Source organism: Marmota marmota, unplaced genomic scaffold (assembly GCF_001458135.2).
Source record: "Marmota marmota marmota unplaced genomic scaffold, marMar, whole genome shotgun sequence".
NCBI classification, from domain to species: Eukaryota; Metazoa; Chordata; class Mammalia; order Rodentia; family Sciuridae; genus Marmota; species Marmota marmota.
Genome location: NW_026000242.1, coordinates 28,987,267 through 29,009,357, shown reverse-complemented (window position 1 = coordinate 29,009,357; position 22,091 = coordinate 28,987,267). Strand labels below are relative to the sequence as shown.

The 22,091-nt window shown below is 37.9% G+C and overlaps 1 protein-coding gene across 9 annotated transcripts in view; it reads left to right on the top strand.

The window, feature by feature from the left end:
* Fat3 (FAT atypical cadherin 3) overlaps nucleotides 1-22,091 on the top strand; it is a 622,271-nt gene that overhangs the window by 119,301 nt on the left and 480,879 nt on the right. For all 9 annotated transcript variants that reach the window (XM_048795699.1, XM_048795700.1, XM_015489994.2 and 6 more), the window contains one exon: nucleotides 12,164-15,472. In XM_048795699.1, coding sequence (XP_048651656.1) covers nucleotides 12,181-15,472 — 3,292 coding nt within the window. In that variant the 5' untranslated portion in view covers nucleotides 12,164-12,180. The remainder of the gene's footprint in view (nucleotides 1-12,163; nucleotides 15,473-22,091) is intronic.

Below are 22,091 nucleotides of genomic sequence, written 5' to 3'. Positions count from 1 at the left end.
ATTCTTTTGGTAATTTTTTTCTATATTCTGGTTTCTATCCTTCTCAATATAATTTCACCACATTCCCTAACTTCCACATTATAGACATTTAGGACAGTTAATTCTTTGCTTTGGGGTTGTTCTATGTAGAATGTTTAGCATCATTTCTGACCTATGTCCCCTAGATACCAGTCTCCTGATTGTGGTAACAAAAATGTCTGTAGACATTGCCACGTGCCTTCTGGGAGTTCAAAATTGCTTCCAGTTGAAAACTACGAATTTATCCTATATTTTCTTAGAATTTCATAAGATATTTATGATTCATTGGCAATAAATAATCACTGAGCAGCTTCTATATCCAAAAATATTTGGTAGGGGCAATAGCAATATCCATAAGAGATAGTCCCCTTCTTTATATATTTTACAGTCAAGTTGGAACAGCTGATAATCATCAAATAGTTTTACTAAAATGTGCTTAGAATGTCAGTAAGTATTGCAAAGGAAATGTACTGGGTGCTCTGATGACACAACTAGTCTTGGGCATGCTAGAAGACACCCTGCTTGTGTTTTTGTGATAGGGAGTTGGGGAAAGAAAAAAAGAGTTGAACTTGGGGAAACGTGTGCAAAGCACCTGAGGAAGAGGTGCTTTGCCAGGAACAGAAAGAAGGCTTATGCATCCAGAGCACAGAGAGCAGTCTGAGATGATGCAAAATAATAATAATAATAATAATATTAATAATAATAATACATAAATACATAAATAATTAAAAAATAAAGTAAAAATAAAATAGGGCCAAATTTGGCAGAACCTTCTCAGCCTTGTTGACAGTCTTGGCCTTTTTTGTCCTGAAAGTCTGGGAAAGTGTTTCAACAGGGCTAGGATATTCTGAGGTTTTAACTATGTGGCTGATTTGCTGTAGCAGGAATGCTGTGCGGCAGGTGAGGGTGCTGTTCTTTCCTGCACAGAGTGCTCATGTCTGGTCCTGTACTGGTACTCTCAGTCTCATAGGCCATGAGGTCTGATCTGCTCCCTCTCCAAGGCCCTGGATTTGAACTCACTGAGTTCTACATTCATTTTCTTTTAGAAAACTGTTACATTTGATTGATCTTTTAATTATGCCTTTCAATTTTAAAAGTAACATCAAGGTCCCAAGGAGGGGATTGGAAAAACAAGTAGATTTTCCTTGTTCATGGAACTTTATTTGAAGGATACAGTATATCCCAAGAAGTCCTTCCATTGTCCACATCACTCATGGGGCTGGATTTGTCCAGAATTATGATGTACAGCAGAATTAACGGAGACCAGGAAGTAGTTCATCATATCTTTTGGTGAGTTCCATAGCCTGCCTTGTTCTTGTTCTCTTCATTATTCTTCCAGAAGAGGACCTGTCCTTGGCCTCACACTCTGTGGCAGAGCCTTTATGGACAGCATTCTGTTCAGGCCAATTCTGAAGCTCTGAGAGTTCTTACACCTAGTTTACTTATGGCTGCTTAAGGATATAATGCTAAAGTTGTGTATTCTGGAAACAATTAGCTAGAAATTCTTGAAAAACTCTTTAGTCATGTGTCTATAAAAATGTCTACAAATATCCCACCCCTCTAAGGAAATATGCTCCCTTTCTTAAGTAGACATATAATAAGATCCAATAGAGTCATGGTTTTGCAGCCTTGGGCTTTTATAGTTGAGATGGAGAGTAATTGAGAGTTGTCCATGTTGACCTGATCTTGGGAATATTGTGGGTAGTTTCCACCTGGGAATTGAACCAGCGACCCTAGTCTCATTAGCACTGAGTACTAATCTAGGCATCATTGGCATAAATGTATAAGCCAATAATAAATAATTTTAATGGGGAGTATGGGAAAGCTGGAAGCAACCAAATTTGCATTTTGCCTTATTTGCTAAGATGCTTGTAGTGATGGCAATGTGAACAGACAAGACTGACAAGATTTCTGGATTGTCAGCAAACTTCTAGATGCCATTTCTTGACCCATATGAGAGCTGTTTTAAATCCTGGAACATTTATTCCAGCCTATTTCCAAATAATTTTCTTTGCCTCCTCTGGCGTTATAATTTCTCTCGATATACACTGTGTTTATCTAAATGTTTTTTTTAAAAAACTCTTCTTTTTAAGTTCATGCAGATTGCTGTCTGAGGTAGTCTCAGCAATTTCCTGAAATTATTTCTTAATTTCTTATATAATTATATTCACCCCATCCTCCCATTTCCTGACCTTCGTAAGGCTACATATAATATGGTAGTGTCCTATTATAGACAGTTGAGTATCTCTTGTCTCCTTAAATTTATTTAGCAATTATACATTGGTTACCTACCACATGAGAACTCAGTGTTGCTGCCTTATATTCTGAGGTTATGTTTCACCAAATAGACACTTCTAAAAAAGCCCATCCGAGCTTGCGGTTTGCTTTGTCCAGGGTAAAATCTGGTTCTACGTGCAATCATAAGAAGATTGAAAATTAATTTTTTTTTCCTGAAGAAGTCTGCCGAAGGTTCAGGATGTTTTCTCATTTATATCACGCTCCTCTGGGGTTTCAGTTCTGTTGGAAATGGGCACGTGATGGCCTTTTACTTGACTTATGTCACAGTTCTGTGCATGTCCCAGCCCTGCCATCACGCACTGGCTTTCACTGGCCCTGCAAGACCTCAGTTCCTCAGCAGGAAAGGGGCCTGTGCATAGAGCCCCTCCATATTTTCTTTCCATGACTCTGGATTTAAAGACTCAGATACTTGTTTTCTTGAAGAAGACTCACTTTTAAAGGGTGATGGCAATTGGGATGGCTGTAGAGATGCTAACTTTTGGAAATATGGCAGATGGCATGGACTTGACAGAGCAATAAATATCCATCATATCAGAATATAGAAAGCAGAGGGCTCTGAGAGCATCTTTTCTCTCAACTACCTTGTGATTCGTTACTAGTGGAATTAATATTTAAAGACATTTGTTGCATTGGAAATGATTTGGGCCCTCTTCCCTTTTTAGGTGCTTATTCCAGTTTAAATACTATGACTACAAAAGGATATATTTGTTTTGTTTTGTTTTTCTTAACTGGAGCATAAAAGAATACTAATGTACTTACCCTTTGGTTTCTGTCAGCAAGGCCCACCAGAGAAAATCTGAAATCATGCATTTTTTTTTCTGGAACATTTTCACAGACAGCCAAGCATAGGAACAAATTATATCCTCTCCATACATTTTTTCTTCTCTCTTACACCATGATGAATTTCTTTCTCCAGAGGGAGAAGTGATTTTTTAAAAGGCTTGAACAACATGCTAATCTTTCCTTCTGATAGCCCCTGGTTGAATTACCCCTGAATTTGAAGCATTTACTGATGAAATGATACTTGACATTAACCAGTGTTGTATGGAAATATTTCCAGCACCTGGGGAGAAAATAAAGGAGGGTATTCATAACACTGCCACTGTGTGGCTGAATCTTCCATTTTTCTCAGAATCAATCTGAATTATGCTTGCTTCATGCTGACTGACTTTTCTCCGGAGAGACCACTTTTGGACAACAGAAAGATTTGCACCACTGGAAAAAGTTAGAATTTACAGTATTATTATAATAAAAAAGGTTGGGTTTGGCTAATGGTCTGCTTGACTGGTTGGCAGATCAACTGGGGACTTGGTTTGGGAATTTTTTTTTTTCATTGTGCAGAATGACAGAAGGTGATATATCCCTGTAAATCAAATACCCGGCTTGCTTGTAAAGCCCTGCTTCAATGTGGAGCACAGAGTAGACAGGCAAAATTTCCAGAGAAAGATGAAATATGAAAATTGGCTTTTGATTTTATATCTCTGGGTGGTTTTGATTTGGCAAAGTGCTTTTGGCCTTTGACAAAGTAAAAGTAGATGATGATTTTTTTAAAAAAATATGGATTATTCAACAAGATTATTCCCCTTATGTCATTTTTTGTAGCTCACAGAACTGCAAATTCTCTATTTGCTGCTTTTTAAATGGAAAAGAAAATAGCATAACCAGGGATGGAGCAGCCCTTTCATTCTTCGGTTGAAATGTATGCATGTGCTCATCTAACCCAAGTTGGAGCAATTTCTTTAGGAGTAATGCTTAGCTCGGTTTCAATGAGAGTTCATACACTATGGTGTAATGTAGAGGAAAAGTGATGAACTAGACTCAAGAATCCTGGGGTTTCCACCCCGCCTCCAAAACTTTTCAGGCAACTGTTTGGAAAACAGGAGCTGAAAACTTTCTGTTGTTTAGTGACATTGTATCCTCATATAATTATAGTATATGTTGTAATGTGTCACATTTGTGGTGACACTGGTGTAAACAAACCTCCTGTGCTGCCAGTGGGATAAATATAGCATGTGTGGTTCTGTACAGCATGTCATACTTGATAATGATAGTAAATGACAGAGTGACCAGTTTATGTATTTACCATGCTATCTTTATAGTATTTAGAGTGAACTCCTTCTTTTAAAAGTTAAGTTTTCTGTAAAGGTGGGTGCCCTGTTACACTGGCAGCAGCCTCATGCATCTCATGCAACCCACCTCATGATTGCATTTCTCAGAATGCACGCCATCTTTCAGTGATAGGTGTCTGTATTTACTAAATCCTGAAGACAGACCATGGAGCCTAATTTATAATAGTGAAAATAGATGATAAACAATAAATGGACACTGTGGCTTCATATGCAGATAACAGTTCAGGGCAAATTATTAGAATTGACTATGGATGGGAGATGGGGAAGATTTATTTTGGAGCATATTAAAGGCTCCAGGAAGTTCTAAGTTAAGGAAAGTTAAGAAATCTCTTTACCTTTGTTAAATCAGTATTTTCTAAAGGGCTTTTTGTTTGTTTGTTTTGTTGCATAGCTGTTCATATCTCATACAATTCGTGTTGTGGAACAGAGTTTGGGAAAGGAGGGACTATTTATTTCCCTAAGATCTTCATGTTTTATGATTATGTTCCTAGTTTCTTGGATCCTCATTTTTGTCTTCTCTCTGGAGCATGCTATAGATAGATTTTGGTGTGTGTTGACTAGCCCATTTTCACTAAAAATTAATTGGATTTTGGCTTTTTAGGGCACTTCTTTAGACACTAGAAAAAGACGGAGGAATAAGACCTAGAACTTTCCTTCAGGAACCTGGCAGTCCAATAGATGACTTAAGAGCACACTTAGCAACTTAAACATAAGGAAGGAAGTGCCACAGAGCCATTCACAGAGGTACAATACAATGTGTGTAGCAGAATTTTCAAAATGCAGTCCCAGGATCAGTGTCTCCTAGGAACCTATTAGAACTATAAATTCTCAGACCCCACCCGAGACTAATAGACTCAGAAACTCTGGGGTGGCCTAGTAATCCAAATTTAACCTGGCCTAGGAAGTTTGTGATGCCCTGTGTAGTTTGAGTCACAGTTAAAGAAGTGGAGCCTACTTTTAGCTGGGAATCTTTGAGATAGCTTCATAGAGTAAAGTTTAGAAGATGATTAAAACTTGTAGAAGCGGATGTTTACAGACCTGGATTCATGAAAGAAGGAAGAGTAATAACAATGAAATTCACAGTGAATATCTGAGTTTCATTTTTAGCTGTTCCACTGGCACATTGTGTGTGACTTTGTTCCTATCACTTTATTCTCTCAATCTATTTCCTCAGTGGTAAAACTAAGGTGTTGGGCTGGATAGCTTTATGACCCCACTTGGCTATAAAACTCAGTGACTTTATGTGGCTTAGCTAAACATTTCATTATATAATCTGAATAATGGCATGGCATGGATTATTTGTGATCTGAATACCTAGCATATTATTGTATGTGCTGTCCAACTACAATGGTTTTTGTTAAAACATTCACACACACACACACACACACACACACACACTTTTTCTTCGTTGTAGGCAATCATTAGCATGAGCCAGAGAGTACGACTTTATTCCCAAGTGTGTCATACAGACAGTCTATAACTGATTTCAGGAGCAAGGACCCAGAACATAAAGTAGTACCATGAGGATGGTAATTTGAGCAGTATCAGAATGGGTTGCTCCAGAATATAGGCTTAGCAGCATCTGGCTGTTCTGGGACTCATCACAAAGAGAAATCTTGTTCAAACTCCCCAGGAATTAAATATCAGGTCTGAAGAGTAGGTCCCTAAAGCTGCTGTAGTTTCCTAAGTTTAAAAGTGTTCTTGCAGGAGTGGGAACAAATTATAGACTGTGGCAATAGCCTGGCATCCATGTCACCATACACAGGACTCCTTTGTGACACTGACTGCAAACCCTGGCATGAGCCTGGCATCTGTGGAAGGGACATTTTGTATCAGGGACAGGGCCCCCAGATTATTTATCCTTAACCTAGGTGTCACTAATTTTCTGTTCTGTGTCTCTGCTTCTGAACACTCAGTTAATGATAATGTCAGTTAATATTTATAGAACATTTACTATGTGCTAGACACTATGCAAAGTCTTCAACAGGACAGTGGGAATTTTACAGATAGAAAAATTGAGACTTAAGAAACTTTAGGTATTTGACCTGGATCACTCAGCCAAACATGGCAAAACTGGGATTCAACTCAAGTTTGTCTGACCTTTGGGACAAATATAGTAACCTTCCTTTGTTTTAACAAAGAAATGACATCTGTTCTTTAATCTTTGATGTGGCTTTTCCTATAGGGAAAGAAATTGTGAAGTGGTTGTGAGTTTCCTTTTGTATAAATCTTCCTTAATGACAATATCCGCTAACAATTATATCCCTAATATGTGCCAGAAAGTGTTTTTTAAGTGCTTAAAATTTATTTACTCCACTCTGGTCTGGTAGGCACTGTTGTTTTGATTTTGTAGAAGAAATTAAGTTTCCAAGTTGTGCAGGTAGTAAACAGCAGAGTGTGTTCTAGAACAATGCACTGCCTTCGTGCCTGTGAGGGTCCCACAGCACACACCTGAGCAGACACTACTCTTCCATTTGCAGTATGAACACAAGTCGTTTTCATTAGGGAGGGACACCTGGAAGGTGAGATTCCATATGCTGACTTTGTTCTTTTGTTTTGCAATTTGTCATAACCTATTTCCTCAGTAACCTCTTTCTCTCCATAGAAAACCTTTTGATAATATATAAGATAGGAAATATGGAGTGGAAATGGAATAATTTTTTCAGATGTTTTACTCTTCAGAAGTCTCAGCTATTTAAGGAGGCCAGTTTAATGGTAGCAGAAAACAGCTTCACAAGGTTACTAATGCAAGCCCAGACACCTGCAGAGTCAAGGATGTCCCAGACACTTGGCTTCAGTGACTGCTTGTTTTAGTCAGCCTTTCTACCTCTATGTCAAAAACACCTGACAAGAACAACATAGGAGGAAATATAATTTGGGGGTCGTGGTTTTAAAGGTTTTATTCCACAGACAGCCAACTCCATTGCTCTGGGTCCAAGGTGAAACAGAAGACTATGGTGGAAGGGTGTGGCACAGGACATGGCAGTTAAGAAGCAGAAGAGATCCACTCACCAGGGACAAAATATAAACCCCAAAGGTATGCCCCCCAGTGACCCACCTCCTCCAGCCACACACAACCTGCCTGAAGCTTACCCCTCAAGTAACTCCAAACAACTTAGTGGATTAACTTCATTGATTAGGTTAAGGCTCTCATACCCTAATCATTTCACCTCTGAAAATGTTTGCATTGTCTAACATATGAGCTGTAGGAGGACACCTCATATCTAAATCATGACACTGCTGTTCCCTGCCCCTGAAGTCTTTGGTATTTATTTATCTCCTGGAAGGAAAAATCTGTGTGCCCTTCTGAGTCCCACACCAAGATCCATCCTAACAGAGAAGGGCAGAATGGGGAAGCACACAAGGGCTGCCTCTGAAAAATAAATGTCTCAAAGATTAATGGCTCGATGATCTCTTTGGAGATTGTATAAAAATTATTGATTATGTTACTAAGTTGTAGAAAATAGGTTCTGAGGCTGGGAACTAAGTGCTTTCTTTAAAATAATCTAGAAGCAGCAGCATAAATCAATGTGCAGAGCATCTCAAACACCGTAAGTATCATATCGGCTTCACAAGCAGCTTGGCTTCGATGTGGGAAAAAAATCTGAACAGTTATCTTGGAAAGCTAAAAAAAAAAATACACCAGCTGCGTGTTGTGGTGCACACTTTAATCTCAGCAACTTGGAAGGCTAAGGCAGGAGGATTGCAAGTTCAAAGCCAGCATCAGTAACTTTGCAAGTAACTCCAAACAACTTAGAGAAACCCTGCCACAAAATAAAAAGGGCTTGGATGTGGGATGTGGCTTAGTGGTTAAGAGCCCCTGCGTTCAATTACTGGTAGGAAAAAAAAAAAGGCATCAAATGGGGTTGTGGCTCAGTGGTCCAGTACTCGCCTAGCACGCGCAAGGCACGGGGTTCAATCCTCAGCACCACAAAACATAATAAATAAAACAAACGTATAAAAAAATTATAATGAAGTCCTAACTTCTAGCACTTGTATATTTCCCATATCAATGGAAAAGGGGCAAGCTACAATAATCTGTGCCAGATAGGCCTTTTTTTCTTATGCAAAAATAAAGATACAAATACTATATGATATTTTTTTGTTTTGTTTTTAACAACTGAATCTGATGAATTCAGTCTTGCTCTCAGTTATTTTGGAGTTAAACTAAATTTTAGTGCACTATCCTATTCATGTACTTAATCATGTTTTGAAATATTTTCAACTTGCCTGTATGACCAGTCATTATGGATAAGAAAAAATGTCAACTGTGTATCTTGCTGAAAGAAAGAAACAGTATGCAGAAGTATCAATTTTTGTATAGTAAAATGAGATTTTTGTTTTCATATTGTGACAACATTCTTTGCTCTGAAGGATTCAAAAAAAGGTCTGTAAAGGTAACTACACCCATAGGAACATTAAATGATTATTCATAAACAGTTAAATACTTAAAGGAGCAAGTAGCACCAGGGGGAGTAATAAAGTGTCAGAACGTGAAAATCACTCCAAACTGACAGTGAAACAGGGCTCTGAAATTGTCACGTGGTTCTGTGGACACCAATACAATTGATGCACTTTACAGCTTGGTGTTAGCTCTGCACCTTGGGAGAACTGAGACCTTTCATACTTAATGGGCCTCTGTTTCCTCACCTGAAAACCCAGGAGATTAGACAAAATGATCTTTAAGGCTCTTTTTAACCTGTATAATTTCCAGATTCTGTTTCCTGAGGTAAGATGTGCTTATTTGGGAGGATTTGGAAACTGTGTATGTTAAAGGCCACTGGGTCCCTGGTTCATCTGTGCTGCAATGTTCCATTGTTTGTCTCTCCTCTAGCAGGTGCTGTACTGGATGCAGGAATGGAATGATTCTCAAATGCCATTCTTCTCGTGGGGTTTCCTTCAGCATGGGGTTCAGGGTGGGGTGGTGAGTGAAGTCAGAAAAGTTCAGCTGAACAAAATTTATGGTTGGGTAGGTTTCCCTCTCTGGTTGCTATGGAGTCTGGACTCCTGGGGCAAAATATCAGCAAAACTGCTCTCCAAGGTAGTCTCCACAGCTTAAAATGATGAGTGGGAAATGAGGCAGAAACTGAATTTGTTATTTCCCTGGAGCACTGGGGGTACTCCCAGTGTTTTACTTGGAGAGAGTGTAACCTGGCCTTTGTATCCCCCCGCAAGAGCCTGTCTCACTGCGCTGTCATTCCAGTGAACTAAAAATACCTCCACAGCTTTGGAATATTTTCAGATGATGGAAAAAAGGTATATGGAATATCATTCAACATTCTGCTAGTCCTACCTATGATGGGTTAAAAGGGGTCTATCACTCTCATACGTCAGACAAGCATACTGTACAAAATAGGCACCTCCATTGGCAAGGGCCCTGTGGGGTGCTCCATTCTCCCAGGTGGTGCATTCTAACTTACCTCATCCAAAAAACCCCAAAGTATTCTTTTTAAACAAAGTTTCCTCTGAAATGACCAGCATCCCAGTGGTGTCACTCTAGGAACCTTTGGGGCAGCATTGCTAGCCATCTATCTTGGTCTCTGTCCTGGTTTCTTGAGCTGTTTCTGTTTCTCATAGTTATGACATGAGACATTTCCTGAGGAAAGACAGAGGAGCTGCACATGAAGCTGACTTTTTTTTTTTAAATAAAGTATTATGTCTTTTCATGTTTGCAAGATTTTCTTCCTTTTTCTACCTGCTACTCAATGTTTTCTAGATGTTTCAGCAGATGACAGCAGCAAAACATATTTCATCCCCAGTTGAAACCAAGCATATGCTCCGAGATTTTCTTTATAAATGAGAGTATCTCATAAGATAGAGCTAGAAAGAAACAGGAAAACCTTAGGGTGGGGATAAGGAATGACCTGAGCTCTAATATAGACTCTGCTACTAGGAAAAGGAGATTTGACATTCTCATTCACAACAAGGCTAAAATATTATTTGCCATGCCAGTCTTGGATTTAAAAATGTTTTCAAAACTACAAAAATAATTTGTGATGTTTAATATGTTAAACTTCTGGAGGGGATAATTTTAGCTTGAAGTCAGTAATTAGAACTAATATAAAACCAGAAAGTAGATAACTAAATAGAAATACTAGATGAATTATATGTTTTGCCATCAATGATATTTATTGACTGGTTCGATAGAATTTAATTATGTCATCTCCATTTCTAGGAGTCTTAATCTTCATTCTCGCATATTAATAATTTAGAGAGAATGGTGGTGTGGGGAGGAAAAGCATCACTTTTAGAGTGAAAAAGGCTCAAGTTCTGATATTCTGCTTTGCCACTTAGTACCACAGGGATATTTCTTGGGCCAATGACCCAATCAAATAGGGCAACTTCTCTGATCCTCAGTTTTCTTGTGTGAGGTTGAGTTAAATAGTACCTGTTGTTCAGGATTCTTGTGAAGATTAAATATAACCAAGTGGGAAATGGCACAGTGCTTGCATTATCATATGTCTGCAGAAGGATTCACTTCTCATGTACTCCATCTATACACCCCTATAGAAGAGGATGAGAAGGGAACTGTCAGGGATGTGGCTGAAGAGTATGAGTTGGTGTAAGAAATCATATTTGGAAACTTCAAAAATATGAGCTATCATACTCATAGACTCAAGCATTCCTCCCCTTCCCATCCAAGTCCCATGTTAGAAATTTGATAGATTTTACTGGTTAGGACAGAAAATTGTTTTTATCTTTTAATCTAATTGGTCATAGAACTATGGACTATCAAAATTTAGTAGTCACTGATGAAAATAATTGAACATAGCTCTTGTACTCAGTAAATTTTTCTTGCAAGAAATTGTTACCTCCTTTGTTCTCAGTAGTGAGTCCACAGAGGGATATTACTTAGGATATGCAGTTCCTTGGGATCATTCATTCTCTCTGCTTTATTACATGGTGGCTTGTTCCTTCTCATGGTGTTGGATTGTATATAAATGTTGATTGTATTAGTAATACTTTGAAATGTTTCATTAAAACACTATAATTATATGTAAGTAATTGTATAACCTCTGATAAACAATATTAATTGAAAAAAATTAGAGAATGAAAATATGCCTCCAAATCATGCAATAGTTAAGCCTTTTAAAATATAAAGATGCAACTGAATATATACACGTTAAAAATAATAGGCTCATTCCATACATACTATTTGAGTACCTTTTTATTTTGCATTATCTTTTACTGTACCTGAAAATATACATCTTTGTAATATTATTTTTAATGACTAGGAAGTATTTTGCTTTATGAAGTTACCATAAGTTGTTTGACTATCAGTTGATAGTCCTTTAGTATCTTTTTAGTTATTTTAAACTGTGCTGTAATGAACATATATATAAATATTCTCCTAGGATAATTATGTAGATGGCAATTCTCAGAGATAAATGTGCTTAAGGCCTCCAATACATATTTCAAATTGACTTTCAGAATATAAGAAATCTTTTACCAATGAATTATGCCCTCAGCAATCTCAAAGTGTCTCCTTAAAAATATTCAAACAAGATGTGGTTAAATCCCCGTGTTTTTGAATTCCATATATCTAGTAGTGGTGGGTGAGTTCCTGTTTTTCTTAAATGGATATTTGAATAAAAAGATTTTATTATGAAGTTTTCTAATACACTGTTTAACAACAGGTATTTCTTCTTCTTTCTCTCACTCTCTTTCAGGAGAATTTATCTTTTTTTTTTTTCTCTTTCTGCTCCCCCCCACTCCAGGATGGAAGTATGATGTGATGGATATAATTATGGGATTCTGTGTGGGTACACGACCTCCTTCTTCTTGCCTCGTCCTCCTGCTTCTCAAGCTTTTGGCCACTGTATCCCAAGGGCTGCCAGGGACCGGGCCGCTGGGCTTCCACTTCACTCATTCCATTTATAATGCGACAGTGTATGAGAACTCCGCCGCAAGGACCTATGTCAGCAGCCAGAGTAGAATGGGCATCACCTTAATAGATCTGTCCTGGGATATCAAATACAGAATAGTGTCCGGAGACGAGGAAGGCTTTTTCAAAGCAGAGGAAGTCATCATTGCAGATTTCTGTTTCCTCAGAATAAGAACTAAAGGTGGCAATTCTGCCATACTGAATAGGGAAATTCAGGACAATTATTTATTGATTGTAAAAGGTTCTGTCAGAGGAGAGGATTTGGAAGCATGGACCAAAGTAAATATCCAGGTTTTAGATATGAATGATCTGAGGCCCCTGTTTTCACCTACAACCTACTCTGTTACAATAGCAGAAAGCACACCTCTGAGGACTAGTGTCGCCCAGGTGACAGCAACAGATGCAGATATTGGTTCCAATGGAGAATTCTACTACTACTTCAAAAACAAAGTTGATCTCTTTTCAGTTCACCCCACGAGTGGTGTTATCTCTTTAAGTGGACGGCTAAACTATGACGAAAAGAATAGGTACGATCTGGAGATTTTGGCTGTGGACCGGGGAATGAAACTCTACGGTAACAATGGAGTGAGCAGTACTGCCAAGCTTTATGTTCACATTGAACGTATAAATGAACACGCCCCAACAATCCACATTGTCACTCATGTTCCCTATTCATTAGACAAAGAGCCGACGTATGCAGTGGTGACAGTCGATGACCAAGATGAGGGGGCCAATGGAGAGATTGAATCTGTTTCCATTGTGGCTGGGGATCCTTTAGATCAGTTCTTCCTGGCTAAGGAAGGAAAGTGGATGAATGAGTACAAGATTCAGGAGAGGAAGCAAGTTGACTGGGAAAGCTTTGCCTATGGCTACAATCTCACCCTTCAAGCAAAAGACAAAGGGTCACCTCAGAAGTTTTCAGCACTAAAGACAGTTCACATTACCAATCCTAGAAGAGACACTATCCCAGTTAGATTCGAAAAAGAGGTGTACGACGTGAGCATAAGTGAGTTTTCTCCTCCTGGTGTTGTGGTTGCTATAGTAAAATTAAATCCTGAACCTTTAGATGTGGAATATAAGTTATCTCCAAATGAGGATGCAGAGTACTTCAAAATTAATCCTCGGTCAGGTCTGATTGTCACAGCACAGACACTGAATACTATTAAGAAGGAGGTTTATAAGTTGGAGGTGACAAACAAGGAAGGAGATTTAAAAGCACAAGTTACCATCAGCATCGAAGATGCAAATGACCACACCCCAGAATTTCAGCATCCACTGTATGATACTTTTGTGAATGAAAGTGTTCCCGTGGGAACAAGCATTCTTACTGTTTCAGCTTCTGATAAGGATAAAGGAGAAAATGGGTACATCACCTATAGTATTGCCAGCCTGAATATGTTACCATTTGCCATTAACCAGTTTACAGGTGTTATTAGCACAACTGAAGAATTGGATTTTGAATCATCTCCCGAAACTTATAGATTCATCGTTAGAGCCTCTGACTGGGGTTCTCCATACCGCCATGAAAGTGAGGTAAATGTGACCATACGAATAGGGAATGTCAATGACAACAACCCTCTCTTTGAAAAAGTGGCTTGCCAGGGAGTTATTTCATATGACTTTCCAGTTGGTGGTCACATCACCGCTGTCTCAGCAATCGATATTGATGAACTTGAACTTGTAAAGTACAAAATCATTTCTGGAAATGAACTTGGCTTCTTTTATTTAAACCCAGACTCTGGTGTTTTACAGCTTAAAAAGTCACTGATGAATTCTGGCATTAAAAATGGTAATTTTGCCCTCAGAATTACAGCAACTGATGGAGAGAATTTTGCAGACCCCATGGCTATTAACATTTCAGTTCTCCATGGGAAAGTGTCTTCAAAGAGCTTCAGCTGCAGAGAAACTCGTGTGGCTCAGAAACTGGCAGAAAAACTACTCATTAAAGCAAAAGCAAATGGGAAATTGAATCTGGAAGATGGATTTCTTGACTTTTATTCAATTAATAGACAAGGACCACATTTTGACAAGTCTTTTCCTTCTGATGTGGCTGTGAAGGAGGATCTGCCGGTTGGTGCTAACATCCTGAAGATTAAAGCCTATGATGCTGACTCTGGCTTCAATGGAAAGGTGCTATTTACAATATCTGATGGAAATACAGATAGCTGCTTTAATATTGACATGGAGACTGGGCAACTTAAAGTGCTTATGCCTATGGATCGAGAGCACACTGACCTCTATCTCCTTAATATCACTATCTATGACTTAGGTAATCCACAGAAATCATCATGGAGGTTGCTGACCATCAATGTGGAGGATGCTAATGATAACAGCCCAATTTTTCTTCAAGACAGTTACTCAGTTAACATTCTTGAAAGCTCAAGTATTGGTACGGAGATTATTCAAGTGGAAGCCAGAGACAAAGACTTGGGTTCTAATGGTGAAGTGACTTACTCAGTCTTGACAGATACACACCAGTTTGCCATCAATAGCTCAACTGGCATCATTTATGTAGCTGACCAATTGGACAGGGAATCCAAAGCAAACTATTCTTTGAAAATTGAAGCCAGAGACAGGGCAGAAAGTGGTCAGCAGCTGTATTCAGTGGTCACTCTTAAGGTTTTCTTGGATGATGTCAATGACTGCTCCCCAGCTTTCATTCCAAGTAGCTATAGTGTGAAGGTTCTTGAAGATCTCCCTGTTGGCACTGTCATAGCTTGGCTGGAGACCCATGATCCAGATCTTGGATTGGGGGGTCAGGTGCGTTACTCTTTGGTCAATGACTATAATGGGAGATTTGAAATAGATAAAGCAAGTGGTGCCATTCGCTTGAGCAAAGAGCTTGACTATGAAAAACAGCAGTTCTATAACCTCACTGTTCGGGCCAAAGACAAAGGGAGACCTGTTTCTCTGTCATCTGTTTCCTTTGTTGAAGTGGAAGTGGTGGATGTCAACGAAAACCTACACACACCCTATTTCCCAGACTTTGCTGTTGTTGGATCTGTAAAAGAAAACTCACGCATTGGAACAAGTGTGCTTCAGGTGACTGCCCAGGATGAAGACTCTGGAAGGGACGGAGAGATCCAGTACTCTATCAGGGATGGCAGTGGTCTTGGAAGGTTCAATATCGATGATGAAAGTGGTAAGTTTAATATTTTGTGCCAGAAATGATTTTTCACCTCTTTAAAATCAACATTGGAAGAGGTGTATTTAGACACTCCAATATAATGATAAACGAGTTTGCATTTGGGACAATATAATGCAAAGTAATTTTTCTTCTTAGAACTTATTAGTTTATAAGATCTATTTATACTGTAATAGCCATGATTCCCAATAGAAGTCATGGTTCTATTTTGTTTTGTTTTTTCCTGCTCAACACTACTGCTACCGGGTTATCTTTTGATAAGCGTAAGTAATTGTCACCTCTGTTGATTATACTCCTGACCCTCATGAAATGAATAACTCTGATAAAGTAAATTACATTTAAATTGGATTTAAATTAGAAATGTGAAATGGATTTTCAAATGGATCATATATAGGAATCTTTCTTTTTCCAGCAAGGTTTTGCTGAAGTCACATTGCATTAGTGTCTTGGTCTTTCATGTTTGATGGTTACATCTGGCCCTTGAGTGATAGGGGTTTGGGATTTACACTTTATATTCTCCACTAATACATAAAGGTGTGCTCCTACAGACATTTTACAACACAACAGAAGATCCATGTTGTGAATTTTATTTATAAACATTTTAAGATTTTATTTGTGAAAATTCATTTTTTTATAGAGCTTTAAAAACACAGGACACAATTGTCCCAGTATTTTCATTGCTCCTTACCTGCTTATTTATTCTCAATCTTAGATACAGAAATTTTTTCAAATACCTGATATTGTTATTATTTGTCTTTAAATGTACATGTCCCTGGACACATGCTTGTGTCTGCATTCCATTATTAGCGCTGTGCATTTTTCTACTCTGAATAGATTACAGACATCTCAAGGGAGGAGTTGTGTCGTCTCTTTTCCTGTATAAATGGCAATATTAGCTCTTTATAGTGTTCAGGGGAAATTTTTATTTATTAACCAATTTTCTACAATATTGAAAGAGTGGTTTTCTCCCTGACTTAGTTTAGGCTGCCATAATGAAATATCATGGTCTGAGTTGCTTAAACAACAGACATTCATTTCCCAGTCCTGGAAGCTGGAAGTCTGAGATCTGTGAGCCTGCCAGGGTCAAGGTGAAGACTTTGTTCTGGGTTTGCAGACTGGTAACTTTTTTTCTGTATCCTTTTAAATGGTAGAGAGGGTGCTTTGGTCTTTTGTTCTTAGAGTGTCACTAATGCCATCATGGAAACCATGCCATCATGACCTCATTTAAACCTAATTACTTCTCAAAGGTCCCACCTTCAAATACCATCACCTTTGGCAGAGGGCACATATCAACATATTACTTTTCAGAGACACAAATATTCAATCTATAATATTGAGACCCAGTGATGATGATGATGTCTAGAACAGGTCTTAGGAAGGTATCATTACAGAGATGCTAATTGTGTATTTATAATATTAGAAAAAGGATTTTAAAAACTATATTAAATATTGGGCAGGAAAACAATTTTACATTCCCTTTCAAATTTAAACTATAGCTTTTGTTTGTATAGGTTCTAATAATGGCCAGTGTAAGTTGTAAAATTAATCTCCATATCATAATGAAGGAAAAGTTCAAAGTCAGGAAAATTCAGTCTTTCTGTATGCATATTCTGTGTTTCATTTTTATCTCCTATTATTTGGCTGGAATATATTTACATCTTTGAAGTACCAATCAAGAAGAGAAGGGAATTAAACTTTACTGAATGCCCACTCTGTGCTAAAACTCCAATTCTACTAATAATGACTTCATTGACACTGTCAGTCTTTTGAGGAAGGTCTTACTTAGTTTCCCCAATAGTGTCATGAGGTAGGATTAATAAGTATCAGCTCATGAACTGAGTTTCCAAGGAGATACGCAACTTAGCACCTAGTTTCAAACATGGGTCTGAGTAGCTGCAGTCTACCATGCTTTCCTTTATCTGAAGACAAGTATGTGTTTCCTTGTGTATTCTCAAGCATACTTAAATTTGGTGTTCTAAAATCTGTAAAGCAATTGAGCATTAAACACTTTTCAAAATACTTACAACACTGGACTCACTGACTGCTGATCTGACCATGGATTCCCCTTTGTTATGGTTTAAATGTAGTGTCCCCAAGAAGCTCACATGTGAGACAATGCAAGAAGGTTTGGAGGAGAAATGATTAGCCTTAACCTAATCAGTGATTTAGTCCTTGATGGAATTAACTGGGTGGTAACTGGAGGCTGGTGGGATGTAGCTGGAGGAAGTTCATTGGAGGCAGGGCTATGGGGTATATATTTTATATCTGGAGAGTGGACACTCTCTCTCTCTCTCTCTCTCTCTCTCTCTCTCTCTCTCTCTCTCCTGTCTGATCATCATGTGAGCCACACTCTCCACCCATGATATCCTGCCTCACTTAAGCTCTGAGGAATGAAGCCAGCCACTTATGGGCTGAGACCTCTGAAACTCTGAGCCCCTAAATAAACCTTTTCTCCTCTATAGTTGTTCTGGTGAGATCTTTTAGTCACAGCAGTTAAAAAACTGACTAAAACACCCTTCGTATTTTTTTTTTTTTTGCATAGTCTCATAGTTACATGGCTCTTCAGTAACCACACTTCACTTTGTGACAGGTGGATGTAGGTAGGAAGGTGAACGGGAAGATATTGAACTGAATCATTAACCACTACTATCATTTTACATTATTTTTGCCTTTAGTGTTATTTTTGAAAATGTGTGTACAATTTCATCTGATGATAAATCTACCCTTATAATGCTTGACTCCTACAGTTTGATATTCTTTGCCTCTGTTGAAAAGATAATACTGCACTCTTCATTTGTTCCAATGTATTCTGGGTTTTATGCAATAAATTTTGGTATCAATGAAGATAATGTCACTTATATTTTGACATTGCTTCCTGTCTTAAAGAGTAATTTCCTGCAAACATTCACATTTTTGCATTGAAAAGCAACTAAGTTGGGTACACATACCCATTAGAGGACATAAGCTGAATATAGGCACTGTATCTCCTCAAGTTGTAACCGAGTGTTCTTTCCTATGCATTCAATTATATATATTTCTGATTTGTTTTTCCAGAGGCTTTTTTAAATTTTTAAGACTTTAGTACCAATTTCCTTTACCCTTTGTCATTTCATGTTAGTCCCTTCTCTTAAAAAATAAAACTAGATTTTCTCTATGCAATGGGGAAAAAAGATTTGAACTTATTGTGAGACATTTTTTATAAAGATTAGAATTTGCACGTACTAATATTTGTAAACATCTTTTTTCCTTCTCTCTACTTACAGATTTTAGCATCTAAGCCCAAATAAACTGATGAGAAATGATACTTGGACTTGTGCAAGGGGAATGAAAGAATTGAGGGAAATTTTGACAATTCTATGTTTAACATACGTATCGTATGCTGTAATATAGTAAGACATCACCATAGTGCTGTTAGGTGCATACTACTGTTGGATAATCCATCAGCTCTGCTCCTCCAAGTGCTAAAAGTCTTGGTCTGAGCTGCTGGCAGAATGAGCATCTACTTAGCCCTGCAGCTATTCCTGAGTCCAGACTTGGACTTGACCTGTATACATAGAATGGTCTGAACTTGTTCAGATTTTTGTCTTTTAAAATTTTCAATTCAGGGGGCTAGGGCTGGGGCTGGGACTCAGTGGTAGAACGCTTGACTAGCATTGTGAGGCCCTGGGTTCGATCCTCAGCACCACATAAAAATAAATACATAAAATAAAGGTACTGTGTCCCTCTCCAACTAAAAAAACTTATTTTTTTTCAATTCAGCTGCCCAAGGTTATATGATGATTTGCATGGGTAGCTGGTTTTCAATATTATAGTACACATGAATCATCTGGGGAGTTTGTTAACAATGCCTATCCTCAGGCTAAATTTCCAAATATTTGATTTTATAGATTCTGGGGTGGAAGCCCAGGAACTTTCACTTCAGCACTTCATGCATTCCTTTCACATATGATTTGGAAATACTACTATAAATTTACTTGATCTCCTAACAGAACAGCTAACAGATTCTATCTTTTCTGTAAGATGCAATATTTTTAAGATATTAAATTTTATTTTCCTTCTTATTTCAAAAGACAGATAATTTAGCCCATGTCTTAGATACATTTTCTTTCTAATCAAATTTTACAATCCAAATAAATATTTTATTGCTTATCAGCAGTGATCTTTTTCTGAATACCTCTCTGATGGATCCAAAACCTCTTTCTGTGCTTCAGTAATTGTGGTGCTTCTATTTTGTGAATGTGCATATGCTGGGATTAGCTGATACATTTAGTAGTTTTATGTTCTTGGCTTTTTGAAGCTCACTGAACAAAACCATACCTTTGAAATTCTTTACCATGCACTGGCATTTAATAAATGTTTAATAATGTTCATAGTAAATGGATTAACTGGGGCCCCCCAACTATAGTGGATTTGATCACAGTTTAAATCACTAGTCTGTAAGATGCAATTTAATCATTTTTTCCTTCACAAAGAATGCATTCTTATTCTTTGGCTCAACAGGGATTCATATTCTTGACTACTCAGAGGTATTAGAAGCTTTTAGAAAGAGCACATTGTGTATTTTAAATTGTGGTTTTTCTCTTAGATTCTTTTGTAAGCTACAAACTTGAACAAGGATTTCACCATTCTATTTATCTGAGGTTAATTAAAGAAATGTTTAATTGAGATGACCAATTTCCAGCTTGGGATTTTAATCATGAGTAATTGAGAATATATCATGCCATCCATTATTACTAATTGCATTATGTCTTCCATTTATCAAGGTTCTATTAGGTACCACATACTGTGGTGGGTGCTTTTAAAGTAATATTTCTCATTGTCCCAATAGTCCAACAAGGTAGATTTACTGAGACTTGTCCAATCAAGGTCATGCATCTGATAGTTGTCAGTGCTGAAATTTGAGCTCCAGTTGTTTCCTATTTTCCACTTTAGAATGCTGTCACTATCTTGTTAATAAGCATTTGTATTAGTCTGATTTTTCTGCATTTTTGCTTTATAACATTCATAACTTCATTGACTTATCCAAATAAACATTTTTTTTTGTCTTCCTCTGGAGTCTATGAGAACAGCTGAAGCAGCACTGTTGCGGGCTGCAGATTGAGCTACTGTCTGGTCCACGAGTCTTCTGATTCCAGGATGTGAGGTTCTCAATGTAGAGGTAGGAGAGAAAGAGGGATGGTGAAGACTTGAAGCGCCTCTCTCCAAACTGGCCCATATTCTTATAGTCAGACCACGTCACGAGGCCAGGCTGAATGCATCAGTGTGGGGCGAAGAGAATACTCCTTGCTTTAGTCTGAATGTTGGTGTCTCTTCAGAATTCATATGTTGGAACCTGATACCTAATGTGAAAGTCTTAGGAGGTGAGGCCTTTAGGAAGTGTTGAAGTCATGGGGATTCATACCCTTGCAAGGAAGAAGCTCAAGGGAGCTACCTTGCCCTTCTGCCATGTAATGACATAACTAGAAGGTACCATATATGAGAAAGAGCCCATGCCAGGCACTGAATATTCTGGCACTGAATATACTTGATCGTGATTTCCCAGCTTCTAGAACTGTGAGCAATAAATTCCTCTTATTTATAATATATAATACATATATTACATATAATAAATATAATATATACAATAAATATTATATATAATTTACATATAATATAATAAATATATATATACAATACATATTTATATATATATATATACATCACCCAGTGGAACGTATCTTGATATAGCAACCCTTACATGCTGAGATATTCTTCTAACAGGGGAGAGTCAAGGAGAGAAATGAATAATCACTAAATAATAGTATAGTCTGACATAGCATGTGTTTGTTAGCTTTTTTGCCACTTTGACCAAAGTACTTGACAAGAGCATTTATAGGAAAAGTTTATTTGGGGGTTCATGGTTTCAGAGGTCTTAATCCATAGACTGCAGCCAACTTCAGTCCTCTGGGCCTTAGATGAGGCAGCATATCATGGACGAAGAGGAAAGAAAGCAGCTGAGGACATGGTCACCACCAGGAAGTAGAGAGAGAGACAACTCCCTATAACATGGGAAAAATCATAACCCAAAGGAACACCCTCAGTGACCCACCTGTTCATCCACACCCTTCCTGCCTACAGTTACCACCCAGTTAATACCTACCAGGGGATTAATGAACTGATTTGGATAAGGCTTTCATAACCTGATAATTTCACTCTGAATTTTCTTTCATGGTCTCACATATGAGCTTTTGGGGGACAATTCATATATAAACCATAACAGCACATTACAATGCTCACCATTATATTCATTATCTAACATGATGTTAGAAATTTAAGAAGCACTGCGCCAGACACTATAGATACAAACATGTGCAGATATAAGACACAGACTTTCCATAGTAGGAAGTTTTCCAGTCAGAATGCATCTGCAGTTGATGATTCTGGTGGCAGTGGCAGAAGTGGTTAACATTTACTGAGCACTGTTTGTTCATGTGCCAAGTTCTTTGCAAAATGCTTTATACAGATGGTCTCATTCAGTTGTCCCAGGAGGTAGGGACAGTTATTTCCTTATTTTTACACATCTGGTATTATCAGAGGAAAATCTCACATGCACAAATGTGTATGTATTTACATTGAC